General features: G+C 34.9%; 1 protein-coding gene across 2 annotated transcripts in view; it reads right to left on the bottom strand.

Moving 5' to 3' along the window:
* Positions 1 to 4,292: 4,292 nt before the first annotated feature.
* Positions 4,293 to 16,566, bottom strand: part of ARL6IP6 (ARF like GTPase 6 interacting protein 6) — a gene marked incomplete at both ends in the record, with an annotated part of 31,972 nt that continues 19,698 nt past the window's right edge. For both annotated transcript variants that reach the window (XM_084255861.1, XM_084255862.1), the window contains one exon: positions 4,293 to 4,386. In XM_084255861.1, the coding sequence (XP_084111987.1) occupies positions 4,293 to 4,386 (94 nt within the window). The remainder of the gene's footprint in view (positions 4,387 to 16,566) is intronic.

Below are 16,566 nucleotides of genomic sequence, written 5' to 3'. Positions count from 1 at the left end.
ATTTGAGGCTTTTTTCCTACAAAGCTGATGGTCATTTGTTCATTCATCCAGTCTTAAAAGAACTCAGATGGAATGGGGAAATTCCCCCCTAACACAGACAATAATGTTAAGAGTTTCATGTTTGTACCCCCTCCCCCAATTCAATTATTAAAACTCTTATGCCAGTAAGATGTTTAGAGGTGGGGTCTTTATGAGGTATATAGGTCATAATGGTGGCATCCCCAAGATGAAATTAGTATCCTTGTTAAGAGCTTCCATATGATCCAGCAATTCCACTCCTAGGTATTTACCCAAAGGACACAGAAACATCAATTCCAAAGAGCACCTGCACCCCTATGTTTATAGCAGCACTGTTTACAATAGCTAAGCTTTGGAAACAACCCAAATGCCCAAAAATAGATGACTGGATCAAGAAGATGTGGTACATATATACCATGGAATATTACTCAGCATTCAAAAAAGATAAACACATGCAATTTGCAGCAACATGGATGGCGCTGGAAGGGATCATGCTCAGCGAAATAAGCCAAAAAGAAAAAGAAAAATACCGGATGGTCTCACTCATAGCAGGAATCTAGAGAACTTAAATAAGGGACCAGGAAAATGAATATAAGAAAGTGAAAATCAAAATCAACAGAAAACTATGAACCAGAGACACTTTTTGGGGGGTGGGGGGCGGGAGGGGAAGGATTGGGGTCAGAATGGGGCGTTTGCAATCGTATGGGGGAATATAAAAATAAAATTTATTATTTAAAAAAAAAAAGAATACAGAATAGAAAGACTAAAAAAAAAAAAAAAAAAAAGAGTTAATTCTCTCCTTCTCCAAGTGAGGATACATGATGGATGACTGTAAATCAGAGGGTCTTCAAGGGAATGGACCATGTTCCCATTCTAACTTGGAACTTGCAGCCATGAGAACTGTGAGAAACAATTGTTGGTTAAGCCACCCCATCTGTGGCAATTTGTTAAAGCAGTCCAAGTCGACTAGGGCAGATGTTGTGTCTCTATTCTTTTAATGTTGTTTTCCGGTGTATCCTTACCCTTCCTATTTCCAATCTTTCTTGTCTTAGGGATTTGTTCTGCTGCTTTTGTAACAGGGTGCTCCCCAGGAAAGGGGGAGGTTCCCTGCCCCACCCAAGGGAGGGTGGAGCTGAGCAGGAAGAGGAGAAGCTGCAGAAGAGACTGAGGAAGGAAGCAGGATGGAGCCAGGAGACCTGGAGGAGGCGCATAGAGCCTAGAGACACGTGAATAAACAGCTTGTCTTTTGGTCGTGGACTGGGTGACACAGATGTGGGTGAGACCCGTGGGGAGGTGACAATGGCAGCTTTTATCTTGATGTTGATTTTGCTCTTTTCCTTCCGGGCTTGTCTGGTTGTTTCTGACCCTTTTCTGTGGGTCCCCACTGGAAGATGCTTTAGACTTGTGGCAGGCTTTGGGGCCTTGTTCTGGGCCGATCCCATATGGATGGACTTTTACCCACGAGGGGATGGGTAACTTTGGGTGCTTCATTTAAAAACTAAACTCTTTGCCTTACCTGTATTGTTTCCTAATTTTATTAAAGTTCCTTCCCATTAAAGTCTCATATGTTTTGTGTTGATGCGGCGGACGGCAGAACCCATGTAGAATAGGCAGGTTTGCGGGGTTTGGGCTGCCCCTCTCCCTGTCCTATAACACTTTTGCTTTGCATTCTAACTTTTGATCAGCATCCTAACTTTTGATTTAGTGTTGTGATGAATGTATTTGAAATTACAAATTTCCTTTACAGTGTTTTACCTAACAGCCTATAAATTCTGACATGTATTGTTTTCATTGACGCTAAATTTAAGTATTTTTGTGAAGTTATTCCAAGTATACAGGTATGGAAACTGAGCAGCACTGTTATTAATACACTATTTAAAACTCATCCTATTTAATTATATCTGAAGTTATATCTATTAATAACTAAATCTTTTAATAACTTAAATAACTAAATCTTTTAATAACTTTTAATAACAAATATTTAACTTTGACCTAAGTTTCTGACCAAATAATAAATATTAATAACTAGTTTTATTCCAAAACTCTTCTGAGATCACTGAAACTATACACTCCCTGTGTATCCTTCACAAGTAACTGAATGGAATGTTTTAAGCTATATGCAAAGAGATGACATCACCTGAGTCAGTCTCAGAGATGGAGTACAGCTGCTACCGATAAACTCAGCTTGACTCCATTTTTTTTTTGAAATTATAAAAATCAATATGAAAAGCAGAGGCCAAAGGGAGAATTTATTGCGTTGCATAACCTAAACTTCAAGAATTACAAGGTCACTACTGGGCTTCAGGGACTGGAGAAAGGTCATTACCAGTATCCATGCCGACCTTATTCTTTCCCACTGTTCACACCCTGGATACCAGCATCTCCTGGGCTTGCATCTTTCCAGCTTCAATACAGCAATTTCAAATTTAAAAAAATTCTATGAAATGGCCTGACTTGAGTCATGTTTCTATTCCTGTTGTAATCACTATAGCCAGGTGAGATGAGAAACTAGAATTAGCCCATCTCTGGTTAAGTACCTATCCTCAACCAATTATACTGCTAGGAAGTAGGATGGTTAGTATTTGGATTCTTTGTTAGACCAGAAAGAGGAATTTCCCAGAAAAGGAGAGTAATAGTACTGAAGGACTATCTTACAAATACATTTCTATATGTATCTATATTGTATAGTTATATACAGAAGTTCTATATACAGAGATTCTAGCGTATTATGGTTCTTAGTCATAAGACAAAAAATCTGAAACAAGTTACCCAAATTCAGGGAGAAGGGATTCGGAGGGCTGGAAAGAATACTGATTTTGTTACTTGCACCTTCTTTTGAGAAGAGCCAAAGGGGGAGGAATGCAGGGTGAAAATATATTCAACAATTCTGGGAAGAATACCTAAGCCTTGGAATTATATATGAATTATCACAGCAGATAATTTTAAATGAAGCAGCATTTTTCATTTCCTGTGAAAGGTTTTTGAACTGGAAAAAAATGTGAAGAGTTTTACAAACCGTATTAAATTATTTACTCAGTAACAACACTCAGCAGATAACAGGAACATACTGCACATATTCATTTCCCATTTAGCCTGAATAAGCAGTTTTGCTATACAATGTTTTCCTAATGTAATTTTTTCAATAGCCTGGGAAAACAGCATTCTACACAGACAATCTTTCTAAAATTGAGGTGACTGTCTAAGCAGGTATTTAGAAAGGAAGTGGGAACAACTAAGCTTTAGTACTGTGGGGGGAAAAAGTAACATTACAATTAGAACAGTGAAATAGAAAAATCATGAAACTATATAATAAATTATGTATATCTATATACATTATCAAAATGCTTTTTCTATTTTGGCCACTAAGGCTAGTTCAAGCATTTTTAAATATAAAAACTTCATGTTTGTCTTTATTAAAAACAAAGTAACAACAATTTTGTTGAAGTAACCATAAACACACCAAGATAAATATTTGGAATTGTGAAAACAGAAACAAGAACAGTTTCAAACCTCAATATTTTAATGGCTTAAATAATTTACTATTTCAGTTATTTTTTTTTCTTAAAAATAAGTTTTCTTAATTTTAAACTAAGGAGAATGTGCTTTTTTAAAAAAAGACAAAAACCTTAACTAAAAATGGTAGGTATTAGGTTTGCACCAGATAAAAAATAACATTTACACCTATCTAAATATAACAATTTTAAAAACATACAAATTTGATATGTAGTAGGAAAATATGTAACACACAAAATGAACTATGCCCCATTAAAAAATATAAACACACCTTCTATTGATTCTATGAATATTAAAATCTAAATATTCTTATTTAAAAGTAGCTCCTATAAAATGTAGTAGGCATTGTTTTCTTTCTGAATATAATGAATAAATAAGAAGTATTTCCATTTCCACTTAAATGTAGTATCAGTATATCTTAGCAAAAGTGTAGTATATACATCAAAAGTAGGCATTGTATTCAAGTTTTTGAATTTTTCATTAAAATGTTCTCTACTAACATATAAGGACAATGTATACAAAAGTAAAAAGATGAGGTAAACATCTTACACTTTTAAGAAATTATTTGAAAGTTAATACTCAGATATTCCCAATGCCTAACAATGCTTTAAAAAGGTCCTCCATAATGATGACAATGTGACACAAAGCTGAATCACAATGAACAGTATGATTTTCCAGTCTTCTGAGTAGACAATGATGTTCTTCCCCCTTACAAAGTAATCAGAGATACATTCTGCCAAGAATATTTTTTCAGTGTGGGTTTACATGAGGCACCATGCTATAGTAAGAGCAGCTACAATGCCATTCAAAATTGCCATGCTATATCCCATGTGGAAAGAATGTCCCGTCAGTTTCCTAGGGAAAAAAAAAAAAACAAAGGAAATGTAATTTGGTGTAACAGAAACAGTTTTTATTGAAATGTTTACAGTCTGGAAATGTTTCACAAATTAACACACAAGTTAAAAAAGAATATTGGATAGCTGCGAGATTAGTAATGGAAAGATCTTAAATTCCAAGTTGGCTCTCCGTCATAAACTACTGGTTATCAAAAATAATTTTTTAATTTAATTACTCAGAACATAATGCTGAGTTTAACCCTTAAGATTTTTTTAACTGAGGCATAACTGAGATATAATCATTTCAGATGTACAACATAATGAATCATTATTTGCGTAAACTGTAAAAGAGTTACCACAATTTGTCTACATAACATCCATTCCTATACACAGGTACAATTTTTTTTTATTATAATGAAATCTTCTAAGATTCCCTCTTTTAGTAACTTCTAATACAGACTTACTGGCTATGGTCACCATATTGTACATTACATCCTCATGACTTATTTTATAACTGGAACTTTGTACTTTTCACCCCCTTTGCTCATTTTGCTCACCACCCCCTCCCCAACTCTGCCTCTGCCAACCATCAATCTATTCTCTGTAGCCACAAGCTTTTTTTTTTTTTTGGTTTCCACATATGACCTCATACGGTATTTGTCTTCCTTTCTGACTTGTTACATTTAGTATAATGCTGTCAAGGTCCATTCATGTTGTCATAAATGGCAAGACTTCTTTCTTTTGTGTGTCTGAATATTCCATTTCTACATCTTCTTTATCCACTTATCTCTCGATTGACATTTAGGTTGTGTCCAACCTTGACTATTATAAAATTGCTGTAATAAAAATAGGGAAGCATGTCCAAACTATGGTCCAAACTATGATTGTATTTTTATTATTTTTTAAAGATGTATTTATTTATACAAGAACCAGGGTACAGGCCAGATGTGCGGGAAGGTGAAAGGATTCACCAGAGACAGAGCGGGGAACAGAACAGGCAGACTGATGAAATACACGGCTGAGAGGAGCAGCAGGCAAGACAGGAGAGGTCTGCTGCGCCACGTGGGATTCTTGCCCGCTGGCCAGGATCGAATGCATGCTGCAGAGGCTGTGGACAGCTTCACAGCGCTGCGCTCAACCCGCTGCGCCACCGGGAGGCCCTATGATTGTAGGGCCTTCACACTTCACATTTCCACCAACCATGCTCAAAAGTTCCCTTTTCTCCACATCCTTACCAACACTTGTTATGTCTCATGCTTTCGATAATAGCCATTCTAACACATTAGGTGATGGCTTATTGTGGTTCTTATTTGCATTTCCTGGCGATTAGGGACTCTCAGATCGTTTCATGTACCTATTGGCCATATATGTATGTGTCTTCTTTGGAAAAATATCTATTAACTAATATTCTCTCTACATATTTTAATCATACTCTTTGCTTTTTGTTATTGATTTTCATGAGTTCATGTGTTTTGAATAATCCAGTACAAGATACAAGACCTGAAAATGAAAACATTTTCTCATTCAGTAGGCTGCTTTTGCATTGTGATGGTTCTTTTGCCATGCAGAAGCTCTTTAGTTCAAGCAGTCCCACTTGTTGGTTTTTGTTGCCACATACTTCTTTACTGCGCTTCATAGTCACTATGTGTACCCATAGACCAAGTGTAAGGTATAAATCTTATACCTTACACATTCTTTCATTAATTAGCCTTGTTTCCCTATTCTCTTATTCTCACTTAGAACTTAAAATATATATTACTTCAAGTATTTATCCTGTTTGTACCCTCCATGTGATTTGTAAATAAGGTTAGATATTACAGTTCTCATTTCAGAAAGTTCCTAAGTATCAGTAAAGACAGTAAAGACATTTCTGTTGTTTTATGATTACCATGAGTGCTGTCTAGCTTATGTTTATAGATTTTCCTTGACATTTTGTTCCCTTTATCTCATAACAATTTTACATTTTCTTTCTTATAGTTCTTTCCACTAACTGTACTGCAATATTCTTTGCTTATCCTGGTAAGTATAAGACATAGTAAAAAGAAAAGAAGGTAGTGTTAAATTGGTGTCAGAGATGGAGCAAATTCTTCTCCTTACCAAGCAATAAAACCTGGGCCCATCTAGAGAGCTGCACTGGTTGAAAGTAAAGGGCATGGATGAGAAGGTCATCCTGCCCATGCCCTTTTTTCCTTTTCTGAGGATAAGTCTAAGCCAGACAGGTACTCAGATGTAAATTAACATTTGGAGAACTGCTCATTATAATTATTTCAGTCCCACAAGTTGTGTGCAGAGAGTGAAAAAAAATAACACTCTTCAAAGAAGACTACTGGAGACCAGACCCTGATGCTTCCTGATGACTCTGTGTCCATGATAATTCTGACTCTTTCCACTCAACTTTTCCTCATCGAGGGACTAGTTTAAAATGCTTCTCATGTGTCACTGACCATTAATCTACTTAGTTGTATTAATTTGCTTTGCCCCTTTAAAAGGAGAAATTCCTCAAACATATCACATATCAGTGAACAGGAAGTCATAAAATTGAATTATATCAACATTATCATTCATGGGGAAAAAGTGAAGAAAATTTAAATTTCTATTCACAAAATGAAGTAAATTATAGAACAGAATTTCAGAAGTTGTCTTTTATTGGTTTGTGACTCCATCCTCCCATCTATCTTTAAAGTTTAGGAAGTTATACTAACTACAGTGTTGGTACAGTTAAATTTTACTGAGACATGCTCAAACGGTTAATAATCCCTCTCCCCAAAAGAGGCAAAGGAATTTTAAGGGCAATTAAGGAATGCTCCAGAGCAGAGGTTCTTACTTTTCAACCATCTCAAACACACCATGTAACAATGGAGTGGTAGTCATCCATGTCCTGCTAGGCAAGGGGGTTAGAACCACTAATTTCATAGCTCCTTTTTAAGTTAGTCAACATGATTATCCATTTTGGGAAAAGGTACAGACAACCTTTGGTAGGTTTTCTTTACTGTGCATCCCTTGTGATCTTTGAGGTCTTGTTAAAAAACTGAAGGCATCTTGGGTCTGGCAATATTGTGACCGATGAGAAATTATATATTTGGTCATTCAAAAGACCAAGATAAATGTCTCACAAAGCTTCCAAGACCTGAGGAATTTTCTGAGCAGTAAGAGCTATGGGAGTATCAATACTAACTCTAATTACCGAGTTAAAAAATGACTGCATGTGATATCTGTTTTACTCAATTTCTATGTTTATGCATTTACTTTTTATATTAAAGTATACATAATAAAGTACAAATGCCTAACATGTATACAGATCAATGAATCTTCACCATGGTGTATACGGTTATGTACTCACTAGTAAAATCAAATCTGTACATTCTAGCACCACAAAATGTTCCTTTGTTCCTCCTATCAATATCTACTTTCCTCCCCCAAATACTGAGATAACCACTACATACTGTCAGTTATCAAGATGACTCATTTCATTTGCTCTTGAAATTCGATCTACATGGGATCATCTACCACATGTATTCTTCTGTATCTGAATTCTTTCCTTCAACATGTGAGATTCATCCATGTAGCATCTAACATTAGTTCTTCTGTACTGCAGTTTACCAAAATATATTTATCTACTCTATTTATTGAAACATTTGGGGCTCCTATTGTGATATTATGAATATGATACTATGTACCTTTTTTGGTGTGTGATGGGGCATCTGTACTCCTTTTCTCGGATATATCCTAAAAGTGGAACTGCCGGGTTATAAAGTAGAAGTAGATACTGGCTTTACTAGAAAGCATCAAACATTTCCCAAAATAGTTGACTATTTTACACTTGCAACCATCAGTGTTGAGAGTTCCAGTTGTTCCATATTATCACCAACATCTGGTATTCAGTTTTTTATACTTTTCACTGGGTCTGCAGAATATGTTGTTGTGGTTTTAGTATTCATTTTTCTGACGATTATTGCATTCCTTGCCTGTTCATGTATTCTTTTTTGAAATTTCTTTTCATCATTAGTTCATTTTTCTACTGATTTATTGCATTCTTTGCATATTCTAGATACAAATCCTTTCTCAGAAATAGGTATCATGTCTATTTGTTTGTAGCGTGCTTTTTTTTTTTAAAGTTTATTTATTTACACAAGAATCGGGGTACAGGCCAGATGCGCAGGAGGGTGAGAGGATTCACCAGAGACAGAGTGAGGAACAGAACAGGCGGAGTGATGAAATACACTGCTGAGGGGAGCAGCGGGTGCGACAGGAAAGGTCTGCTGCACCATGTGGGACCCTCGCTGGTCGGCCGGGATCGAACTGGCGCTGCAGAGGCTGTGGATAGCTTCACAGCACGGCGCTCAACCGCCTGCGCCACCAGGGGAGGCCCTGTATTGTGTTTTTTACTCTCTTAAAATAAGGTCTTTTGATGAACACAAACTCTTAATTTAAATGCTCAACTTACTAATATTTTAATTGTTGGTACTTTCCTCTTTTTTTTCCCAAAAATATTTGACTACTACAATAAAAAGCTTTATTGTTCTCCCTTTGGTGCTTAAGTCTACAATTAATCACATATTATTTTCATGTATGGCATGAAAAGATACCATGCATGGCTCATTTTATTTTTTATGGCTATCCAACTGTTTCAGCACAACTTACTAGGAGAAAAAAATTTTTTTTTTCCTCATTGAATTGTTACAGATTCTTAACTATGTATGTGTGGGTCTATTTTGGCGATATTAATTCTATTCATTTGGTCTATTTGTCTATTCTTGATGAAATCAACAACTTTTCTATATACAAGCCAATTAAAATTTATGCTGGATATGCTAATAATAGCAAAGAAACACTAGAGAATTTTAGAAATGCAACTAACAATAATCTGTAAGTCCCTGTGAAGATAAGCATAAAATTTTACTGAAAAAGATCTAAGTAAATTATTATCCTGTATTCATGGAATTAAAGAGAATATTATTAAAATGGTAATACTCCCTAAGTTGATCTACAGGTTTGATGCAATTGCTCAAAATTCCTACTGTATTTTTGGAGATATGGACAAGCTGACCCTAAAATTTGTAAGGCAAGACAATAATCAAAACAGTCCAGCATAAGTCAACACTGGAGGGCTTACACTTCACAATTTCCAAACACAATATAAAGCAAGAGTAATTAAATAGTGCGGTAATGACATAAGGATAGACACATAGAACAATGGAACAGAACTGAGTCAAGAAATAACACATCTATAATTCATTTCTGACAAGGGTATAATAAGATAATTTCATAGGGGAAAAAAACTCTTTTCAACAAATGGTACTGGGATAAAACTGGATGCAAAAGAATGAATTTTGGCCTCTTACCTTACACAATGTACAAAGATTAACTCAAAATGCACCAGAACTAAAATGTAAGAAATATAAAACTCTTAAAAGGAAGCATAGTTATAAATCTTCATAACCTTGAATTAAGCAATGGTTTCTTAGACATGTGACCCAAAACATTCGCAGCTAAGAATAAAGTGAACTTTATCAATTAAAAACTTTTGTGTTTCAAAGGATACTATAAAGAAAATGAAAAGACAACCCAAATAGAAGATATTTGTAAAACTATCTTCTAAGGGTTTACTATACTGTACTCATCTCAATAGTAGCGCAAAATGATTATTTCAGTGATGAACTAACACTTTGATACTAAGTTCATCTGCTACAGTAAATGTGCAAAACGAGCAAAGAAAGTTTTTCAAAAATCAAATAGTAAAAAAACAAAGTAATTTTTAAAAAGGAAACAGAACGAGAAATAAAAAAGACATTGGAATACATTTAGCATCCAGAAATAAATTCATTTGAAAGTGTAGGTGTGTGGGAATAAAACTAACAATTATATCTTTTCAAGTTCTTTTCTCCTTATTACTAATAATGGTTTCATTTTATCAGTGGAGAAATCAAGATGTATCTTATCTTCAAAAGAGCTATCATTATGTTTATATAGAGCAAAGAGATATTGGTGATCAAGCAGTTTAACTTCCAGTCCTTTGATTTTGAGATCCCCCAGGTTATATTAAACACGAAGCAAAAAATAAGATTAAGCTCATTACTTTTAAGTTAACTGGGGAAAGAGCTTCAATTCCAGGGATTGTAGATTCTTAGTCCACTCTCAAGGTGAGGCCCAGAAGGCACTGTGGTATATTATAAATTCTTTTTAAATTTTAGTTTGTATGCATATGTAATTCATATGCATATGTAATTCACGCATACTGGTCTTGCATGAATTAAAAATAAAAAAACCCTACTGGTCTACAATCTCTAGTGTGCATTATTTTATTCATAGTTTTATCACAGAGTCTACTATGGACTTTAAAAGGGTATGAAAGTATACATTTGTAGAGGTTTGAATTTATAACTCCTGGGAGCAGATACCAAGATGCAAACCTACTTTACACATCAATAAACATAATTTGGGGGAAAAAATTCTCATAATAGAGCTATTTCTATATCCTAAAGAATTAGTTACAGAAAAGGTATTATTTTGTTCTGGTTTTAAAGAACTCTTTCCCAATAAAAAAAGAATCTTAAAATGAAGTACTTAAGTGGTTCTTGTTAGTAAAGTTTAAGCTCTTTAGTTAGAAATGGGATTGACAGCCAGCTTTGCCACTTATAGGGAGTATGAAGGTACAATGTGTTTGACCCCTCTAAGCCTCAACTTCCCCAAATGAAAGAAAAATAGACTCTACCCTTACCAAGTTATGAGGTTCAAGTGTTTGGAACATAGTGGACAATGAAAAAATGCTAGTCCATACATAATACAGGAAGGGCTTAACTATGGATAAGATTTTTAAGAATTCTTTCGCCTTTCTATTTCAATTCTTTCTTCTAATCAAAATAACTAAACCTAGATGTATCCCAAATCCAAAACAAGAAACAAACAATAACATACTACAGACCGAGGAGGTAAATGGAAGAAGAAAACGGAAGAATTATATACATTGGTATTATCCTCTTCCTCTTCCTGTAAGTTCATAATCACTTCTCCCTTTATAATTCACTAGAGAATTTAGGACTTTCACTATTTATATCCAGATTTTATAGTTTGGAAAAACAATTTCTAGCAATATAGATACATTAATATTTAATAGTAACTTGTAAGTGACTATCATAAAAGAATTATGTCAATTATTTTCATTTTTCAGAAATAGAATACATTTAAAATTTAAGATTCAAATGAGTTCAATTACTATGATAATTTAAGTAACCAACTTTCTTCTGAACAATAAATTGAAGCACTGAAGCCTGAAGCCATTGCCAAAAGGTTCACATAAATTTCCTTTTTTAATTTAAGACTGAGGCCAACAGATGCAAACAGTTCTCACTCTATGTTTTACTCTGTTTATTGTTTATGCTCTAACCTTGGTTGACTGAACTGAATCTCTAACACATACTGGACTTCACTCTCTTGAAGACTTCATTCCTGTATTAATTCTTTTCTTTTCCCTATTTACATACCCACATTCAGACATGCTTTTGTGACAGAGTTCCTGCAATTTAAAACAGTAATTTCACTGCCAACTGAATTTGCTCTAAAAATCTTGCTCTCTGGGCCTGCCAGAATAAAAAGTTATATTAAGATCTTACAATAAGAACCAAATGGCTATTTATTTGTGTCTGACTGGCTCAGTGGGAGACAGGATGAGTTAGTACTAATCTACTTCCCCTTCACACATGCAAAATGCCTTTAATTTTCCATCCTTCCCCTAGTCAAGAAATCTCCAATCCTGTAAAATTTTAAGCTGTGTGAGTTTTGGTTGAAATAACTATCATTTCTCTATCTGTAATAAAAAGTTCTTAATCCAAGATCCAAAATTTGAAAACACTAAACATCATATTTCATTTCGTTAAAAAACATTTCCTTTTCTATCTTCCATAAACACAAAAAAGACAGGATTTCTTTTGTATTCTTTTGTCTTAAAAAGTACTTATAATTTGGTAGAAAGGATGAAGCTGTGTGTGTTACAATTAACTTTACCAGTGTTAAGGGTTATTTAGATTTTCAAAGAGAAAGCATTGCTCCCTGATTTCATCTCTTTGCTCTCTTTAGGAAAATACAACATACATTATATTTGCCCCTTACTTTATATTCTAAGGTTCTTCATAATTTTCTCAATTCTCTTTTTATTCTTTTACTACACCAAAACTTACAAAATAAATTCTCTATATCAGGCACTATATGTGAAAAATAAGTGAGCAAGAATCAGTACATAGTGTGGTAAATATTCAAGTTTTGCAGGCAACATTATTGTAACATAAAAGCACCAATCAGCTTAGAGAGATTTTAAAGAGTTAATACCTGACCTAAGATTGTGCATAAGGAATTCAGAGTTCTCAACAAATAAGTTTATGGAAAAACAAAAGATAACGGGGAATAGAGAAAGTGGTCAAGAGTTTGTTACATTAGTATATAAAGGACAGACAAACCTAATCGCTTTCTAATGGAGTTTATCATGGCTCTCTACTTTTTACCTATCTGAAAATCTAATTCTCCACCTTAAAGAGATAAAATCCCCTCCTTTGTTGTTCCTGTGATGACTAAATGAGATTTATATTAACAAGTACTTATTTAGCAGTATCTAGTATCAAACACAAACTCAATTAACACAATAAATGTCAGCTTTTGGTGGTGTCCTTGGCTAGTCAGAATTACTAATGGAGGAATAACACAAGGTAGTGCTGCCAGATTTCTCCCTTGAGTTACTGGTTGGATGAATTATCATTCACCAAGACAATGAAGCTCAGAGAAGAAACAGGTTGGTGGGAAGAGGAAAAAAAATGAAGTTAATTTTAAATATGCTAAACTGGAAATACCTGTGAGACACAAAAATAAAAATTACTAGCAACCAACAGGAAATACAAATGAAAACCAAAAGGGAGGATCCCAGAGAGAGGTTCAAGAAAAAGCTAGACTTGAGGGACTCCCCGGTGGCACAGCGAGTTGAATGTAGCGCCCTGAAGCTGTCCGCAGCCTCTGCGGCACAGGTTCGATTTCCGCTCAGCCAGGGAAATCTGCAGACAAGGCGCAGCAGACCTCTCCTGTCTTGCCCACTGCTCCCCTCAGCAATGCTTTCGGTCCATCTGCCTGTTCTGCTCCCCGCTCTGTCCTGGAGGGTGAGAGATCACCCTCCCACACCTCTGGCATGTACCCCAGCTCTTTTATAAATAAAAAATAAAATCTTAAAAAAAGAAAGCTAGACTTGAAAATCTTTAGCCAGTAAGCAGCAGCTTAAGAAAAGGAATTCCACATCTGAGTAGTAGTAATCCGATAGCTATAAAAAAATAAATAAACTTTTGGTGTGACAGAAATTAAAAAAGAAAAGCATGTTGAAAAGGAATTATAAACCATTTCAAATAATAGACTGAAAAATGAACATTAAATTTTGAAATTAAGCGGTCCCTAATGAAATCGAAGGAGAAAATTGTTTAGTGTAAGAGTAGTAGCAACTGCAGTTACTACGAGAAAAAGAACAATTGCTTCTCCAGTCTTCCAACATGCTAAAAACATGAAGAAGAACTAGGACTTTTCCCTCTAACACAGGAGAAACTTGAAAGTTTTACAAATATCCTAGCAAGGATACTTTAGACATCTGGTGGTGATTATAATATAGTCTACACAAAATTATAATGCTGTATATCTGAAACCTCTGTAATGTCATAAACCAATGTTACTTCAGTTAAAAAATGTATCCTAACAAGTTGATACAAAGAGGTTGAAAATATGTGGGGAAAAAAAAGGCATTGTGGGAGTGGGCTCTAGATCATAGCAAACAAAAAATAAGGTGACAAAACCTTCATCCTCTGCGATAAGAGGAATAATAGATTGATGAATATGGATACAAATGTGTAGTGGAATGGGTGAAGGAAGATGCAGGAGTTTCTCTTGAAATGATTTTTCACTGAAACTGACAGTGAAGTCCATTATAAATAGGAGTAATGGGATGAAGATTAGGAATAGTTATAGGGAAAAAAGGTAGAAGAATGTAGACAGATGGATAACATTAGCTAAAATACTAACTCAGATTACAATGATTCGAACTCCAAGTTATTCATATTTTAGTCTGGATGATTCAACTCTGCCTCATTATTCTCTTTATACAATAGGGCCTGGTCTATTTTAGAATGAATTTTAGGTCTTCTGCTATTTTAGCATTTCACTAGCTCTGTTCTGGGCTTGCTCTCCTACTTGACCTTTTTATAACTTCGAAATTTTATAAGGCAGACACCTCATAGTTTTTTATACTAAATCTTGTAAAAGTTCACTAAGTTCACTAAGTTCATTTAAGTTCACTATAAGACAATTGTGACAAATGTGAGGTATTTACTTTGGCTTTCCTACTTTTAAATTTCAATTAAAATTATTTCCTTGCTGGACCTCCCCTGGTGGCGCAGCGGTTGAGCGCTGGGTTGCGAGGCTGCCCACAGCCTCTGCAGCGCCAGTTCGATCCCTGGCCACTGGCGAGGGTCCCACCAAAAAAAAAAAAAAAATTATTTCCTTGCTATTAACCTTTCTCCTACAGTATTTGTTAACCCTAAAAAACACTTCTCAGACTTGTCAAGGAAGTCACTGGTAGACTCAAAACTAAAAGGAACAAATTTTTAAAAAGGGTTTACAAATGTCTTATTTTGCTATAAGGTTATAAGCTTTTCTTGATTATTCAAATAGTCTTTTTTTAAAAAATATATTTAAAGAACAAGTTTATTTTAAAAAAGACCAGAAAAGTGAAAGACAGTTGCATAGACACAAGCGGGCAGGAAGAGATGCCTCAAGTAGTCATTACTACTTTTTATCTTTTATCCTGAATACTCAGATATCAGTAAATGTTAGTATTAATTAGATATGAAGTATTTGTGTTTCATGATGAAAATGTAACTTTTTAGGAATGTGTTCTATCCTTAAGGCTATACACCTAATCAATTAAAATGGAACTATCTGAACACCCTATCCTATCATTCATAATCAATATATGAGTAGTCTCCTAAAGCAGCGGTTGGGAAACTATGATATGCCCGCCCTGCCTCCTGTTTCTTTTTATTGGAACATAACCTCATTCATCTTTTTATACATTATCCATAATGACAGAGTTGAGGAATTGTGACAAGAGACCATATGGCCCACAAAGCTAAAAATACTTACCACTTAGTTCCCTACAGAAAAAAGTCCACTGACTTTTGATTCAAAGCTTTCAATTCAAAGTACAGTCCATAGACCAGCAATATATAGGCATTGACAGGGAATTTCATAGAAATTCAGAATCTCAGATCCTGCAACAGGCATATGAATCATTATTTCTAACTTTAAATCTTTTAAGACTCAAAGTAAATACTGATGCTCACAATTTGGAAATACATAAATTAGCTAAACTGTTTTGAAGTAAATCTTTCAGAAATCTATACTAATTACTTTCTACATGAAAGCTTAAGTTAAAGAAGTTTTACAAAAAATATAAGTTGAATGAATATTTATAAAACTGTTTACTTCATTGTATCAACGTGTATCTACATAGATGTATGACTTCTTCAAAATTTTATATGACAAATAAATAGAAATCAGGTAAGAGATTACACAGGAAAAAAGTCCCTCCCATTTATCTTTCTCTTCTTTTCATATATATTTACCTTGCATTTATGTACATTTGTATTTCAGAATAATCTGTTAGTACAAAATATGGCAGAATATTTTTACAGTAAAGTGCCAGAGAATAAGATTAAAACTATCACATTGGCCAATTTACCAGATTTTTAAGTATGGGTATATTTGGATTAACTGATATAGTTTCAGGTGGATACACATACACAAACTATACACACAAATGCATATATAATATACAGTCACAGAGTCATAAGGTTTTACTAATTGAGATTACAAATAGGGGCCTCCCCAGTGGAGCAGCAGTTGAGCACTGGGTTGCGAAGCTGCACGCAGCCTCTGCAGCACCGGTTCAATCCCCAGCTGCTCCCCGGCCACCGGAGGAAGGTCCCACATGGAGCGCAGACCTCTCCTGCCGCCCGCTGCTCCCCTCAGCAGTGTGCTTCGGTCCTTCTGCCTGCTCTGCTCCCCACTCTGGCTCTGTTGGGTTCTCTCACCCTCCAGCATTTCTGACTATACCCAGTGCTTGTATAAATAAAATAAATAAATCTTAAAAAAAAAGATTACAAATAAAAAAAATAATTAT

This window comes from Talpa europaea (assembly GCF_964194135.1).
Source record: "Talpa europaea genome assembly, chromosome: 1".
Classification (NCBI taxonomy): domain Eukaryota; kingdom Metazoa; phylum Chordata; class Mammalia; order Eulipotyphla; family Talpidae; genus Talpa; species Talpa europaea.
This window is presented reverse-complemented; position numbering and strand designations above follow the sequence as displayed.